Source organism: Bidens hawaiensis, unplaced genomic scaffold (genome assembly GCF_021521415.1).
Source record: "Bidens hawaiensis isolate Kalapana, Puna unplaced genomic scaffold, B.hawaiensis_p1.1 tig00058933_1, whole genome shotgun sequence".
Taxonomy (NCBI): Eukaryota; Viridiplantae; Streptophyta; class Magnoliopsida; order Asterales; family Asteraceae; genus Bidens; species Bidens hawaiensis.
In genome coordinates this window covers 56,892-61,508 of record NW_027500608.1, presented here as the reverse complement: position 1 = coordinate 61,508, position 4,617 = coordinate 56,892, and the positions used below count along the sequence as shown (strand labels likewise).

General features: G+C 33.1%; 1 protein-coding gene across 1 annotated transcript; it reads right to left on the bottom strand.

Moving 5' to 3' along the window:
* Positions 1 to 259: 259 nt before the first annotated feature.
* On the bottom strand, positions 260 to 3,184 carry LOC143602447 (zinc finger protein SHOOT GRAVITROPISM 5-like). Its single transcript, XM_077079546.1, has 3 exons — positions 2,807 to 3,184; positions 1,914 to 2,313; positions 260 to 1,139 (listed from the first exon to the last, which is right to left on the bottom strand). Exons 1-3 carry the CDS (start codon positions 2,949 to 2,951, stop codon positions 491 to 493), a joined length of 1,194 nt encoding a protein of 397 aa, XP_076935661.1. The 5' UTR covers positions 2,952 to 3,184; the 3' UTR covers positions 260 to 490.
* Between the last annotated feature and the right edge of the window lie 1,433 nt (positions 3,185 to 4,617).

Here is a 4,617-nt window from a genome sequence, read left to right as displayed (position 1 = left end):
TCGCGCGTCTCTCTTTCACTTTTCGGAGTTGCCTAGCTTTCAACACGCCAGCATTGGAGATAGTCTAAGTAATACTCAAAAAGACTTTTTCAGTATAAAATAAATATCATATTACAAGAACACGGAACAAAGTATCTTTATTTTCAGGATGTTTAAAGAGGTCCATTCATATCTCTCTTGGGATCTTTTTAACCTGGATTGACCAAGGGCTTTCCATCATATATTTATTTTTGTTCTTCAACAAAAATACATATATAACTAATAATAACAATAGTGAACCATTTATGATTTCATCCAAAGGCAATTAGTTGCAATATGTTGAGAAGAAGAAACCAAGCTTATTTACACAAGAATAACATGATTAGGAATACACCATATTCACTCCTTTCTTTATTTTATTTTCAAGTAATCAAAATGCAAAAACTTAAATGAAATCGCATACAAACACACATACATCCACGACATAGGGAGGGTGCTTTTCTTGAAAACACTAATAATTTCCTTCGCCTTCGGTTAAAGCTGGAGACATGTAACTTGGGGTGAGAGAGGTGTAATCAGCTGTAGTGGCTTCGGCATTATGACTTGACGTATCAAACCGTTGCCTACAAGAATAACAAGTGATGTCTAATATGGTGAAATTGATCTTCTTGGTGGCTTGTTCTCGAATAACCTTAGCTCTTTCTAACTCCACCTTAGCTTGGTGCCTAATTCTTTTAGCATTCTCAAACTCCATCTCTGCAATCTCAACTTGCTTCTTTGCTTGTTGTCTAGCATCATCTGCAAAGGCCTTGTTTGCCAAAGCCATTTTCATTTCATCCTTTTGCAAGCTAAGTGCACTTCCAATTGTGAGATTCAAACGGTTCGGATGATTGTTTCGTTGTTCGGAAAGAGATAGTGATGGTAATAGTTGAAGTTCCAAGTTGTTTTGAATGCCTGCTTGGGTTTGTGAGAATAAAGTCCGGGGTAAAGGTTGGAGATGTGACAATCTTGATAATGTTGAGATGGAACCAAAATTTATGTCACTAGTTGGGCTTGTGCTTGATGTTGTACGAGATAAACATGCCGGCTGGAATGAGGGAAGTTCGGGTTGGGTTCTCCGGACTGTGCATGCGTCTTGATGCTCGATGAAACTCTCAACTCTACAATGGCATGAGTCAGTTAAAAGGTGTATAAGAATTAATATTAAGAACAGGCATAAGTTATAGTGATATTGCCTAAAAAATGCCTATCACAATAAATGAAATTAAAGGAAAACTTGAAAGACAAAGATTGATTACTATGCAACATTGGATTAAACAAAAGAATAAATATAGGCTTGTGTGTAGTGCCAATGACAATGCTACAATAAAATGCATACCAATGAAGCAGGTGAGTATTTCAATATTTATACTATGATATATGCTTGAACTTTGTGTTTCTAAATTAAAGAAACAATCTACCAAACACCAAAAATATTAGTCTTAGATTTGTTATTTTCTATTAAAAAAATAACAAATGTTAATTATTTTTTTATCTATATTAATAGAAAATTATCAAATATTATTAAAAAATGTAAAATGATATCTCATAGATCTTATGAATGAATCCATAGATTCTGTTCCCATCCAAAAGATAACACATATTATATGTTGCAGAATTCAAGCTTAAAAGAATATTCAATTGCATATAGTAAACATAATATTTGAATAATATTTTTGAACAAAACCATTGAGGAATTTTTTTTTACTTTCTGACTGAATATTGCTGAAATTTATGTCTGATCAGAAAAACATAAATGCTCATGATGAAAGGTCACATCTTTTAGTCTGATCAAGAAAAACATGTGTAGCAAGAAGATCTAATTAATAATCCCAGAAAATATCAAATCAAGAAGATGAAAGATATCAATCACAAAAACATATACAAATAGTAACCTGGAGAAAACTCGACCACAATCACATGAATGGCCTCTTGTACCACAAGTTTTAAGATGAGCTTTATAGTCAGATTGAACAGCATAACCCTTTGAACACTTTTCACAAACCCACTGCTTATTATTGCTATGCTTCCTTCTAAAGTGCTTCTTGATCCCAACCAAATCCCCTAACGCATGACACGGATCATGGTGTAAACAACTCGGTTCGGGGCACACGAAAACCCGCTTCTTGATCTCGGTTGAATCTCTTTTCAACAACTTCCATGTTACCTTGTGTCGTCTACGGTGCATCTGAAGGTTTTGATCCCTTTGGAACCCTTGGTTACAGATCTCACATATGTATTGATCTGATTCTAGTAAGGTTTTTGGTGATAAAGACACCACTTCAGCATCCGGATCTACAATTTAAGAAAATATCAAGAAACATTTTTTTATTTTGGATGGAACAAATAACACAACCGCAAATTTACAAATTGAAACTACACCAATCTTTCCGAACAAAAACTTTAAAGGAAGATCGGTGTTTGATCCAAAGAAAACTCAACTATTTGATGTCTACTAAAGTGTTTGGTAAGCTAGAGGGTTTGTTTAAGAAAAATTCAAGAAACAAAACTTTTTTTTATTATTATTTTTTTTTTGGGAACGACAAATTTCATTAAAATCAGCGCTAGAGACCAAATAAACTACACAACCACAACGTTACAAATTGAAACTACACCAATCTTTCCAGGCAATATTTTTGAAGGAAAGATCGGTTTTTGATCCAAAGAAAACTCAACGATTTAATGTCCGTTAAAGTTTTTGGTAAGCTAGATGGTTTGTTTAAGAAAAGATATCCATCTAAAGTTGAACAAAGTTTAATGAATAAGGATGCAATTAGCTATAGGGTACCTGGAGTACCAGCAGGGCGCCTTTTTCTTTTGTTGGGAACACCATTATCTGATGAATGGAAGAGATCAGATGAAGATGAAGTGCCCTGACAAGGACCAGATGTTGTAGTGAAGTGGTGATGGTGGTGGTTGTTGTTGTCTAACATGTTGGTGGTATTATGTAGCTAGTGGATTCTCTGAATATTGTGTTACAGATTATTAAGCTCCTCCTGATCATAATAATCTTTCAAGAACCCTTTTGGGTGCTTCAATATATTATTATTATTAACCTAAAGGGTTTGCTTTGTGAAATCAGCTTTAAAACCTTTTAGCTTTTTATATGAGCTTTTTTATTTATTGACTCCTCACCTTGAGCAGGTAAGGTTGAGCTAAGTCTTCTATATAATAAAGCTGGCAACACATTGTGTGTGAGAGAGAGAGAGAGATAGAGAGAGAGAGAGAGAGAGAGAGAGAGAGTACATGAATATGGGGTTAAAGATTAGATGTTGAAGGATAGAAGTGAGTGAGGCATGATCCAATCACATGACATGAAAATGAGCCCACAAGTAACAAAGCAAACGACTAAGGGGCTGTTTGTTTCATTCAGATCTAAATCTGTCTCATTCAGCAATAACAATAAGTTTGAATGATTCAGACCTAATTTTAACCATTCAAATGTTTTTCTGTTTGAAACCAAACAGTTTGAAGTCTGAATAAATCAGATGTTTACATCTGAATGATTCCATTCAGATGTAAACAAACAGCCCTTAAGAAAATTAACCAAAAAAAACATGCCCACCACATGAGAGAAAAAACAAAGGAAATCAGTCATTATTTGATAGTATCATCTTTCATACTTTAATCATAATTATCATGAAGAAAATGCAATATTGCAATATCTGAATGAATGAATTAATGCAAACCCGGCCTTTACACGTGACCTTCCATTCTTCCTCACGCGACCTCACTATAAAGTTGTTGAGAAAAAGGTTAAAATAAATAAGATTTGTGAAAGAAAGGTGATTTCTTTGATGAAAAGTACCTCTGATTACGTACTGTTACAAAGTTAATATGAGTGATACTAATTGGCTAGCTATAGCCTATAGCTAGCTAGTGCTGCTGGTGGATGTGTAGAAAAGTAATAGAATATTAGCTTTATATGCGTATATATTGCGATCTATTTACTTTGTAAGAGCCTTTGAAACCGTCCGAATTAGCGTTTCTTAAACAAGATGTCAACCAACCATAAACACTATTAAGGAGAAAACTTATTACTATGACAAACTTTTTTAAGTCAGGTTTCGAATTAGATACCATAAAGATCTCAACCCTAACTCATTATCCTCATGCTATTGAAGCAGAAGTCAAATTGCAATCTAGGGTTAAGTTATTTAAAAAACAGAGACAAAAATGAGAAAGATAAGAAAGATTGGTGGTAAAAAGAAAACCTCAAAAAATATTGTGTTATATTACTTATTTTATTCGATATTGTGTTATATTTTGCGATCTATTGTGTTTTTTTTATTTATCATTTTGTTTTTTTATTTATCATTGTGTTTTTTTCTTTATTTACGTCATTGTGTTTTTTTCTCGACATTGTGTCTTTTTCGTCTCATATTTTTCTTTTTTGAACTAGAAATGCGGAGGAAACATTTTAGGTTTTTACTTTTTTTCATTTTTTATTTATAATTTGAGTTATGAATATTTTTAATAATTTTTCTTGAATTTCTTTAGGGTGTTTTTTAGACCACAAATCATTCTCGCACTTCTCATTTTTTTCTTCCTTTATACTTTGACATTATCCCTTGCAATCTATATATAACTAACCAATGT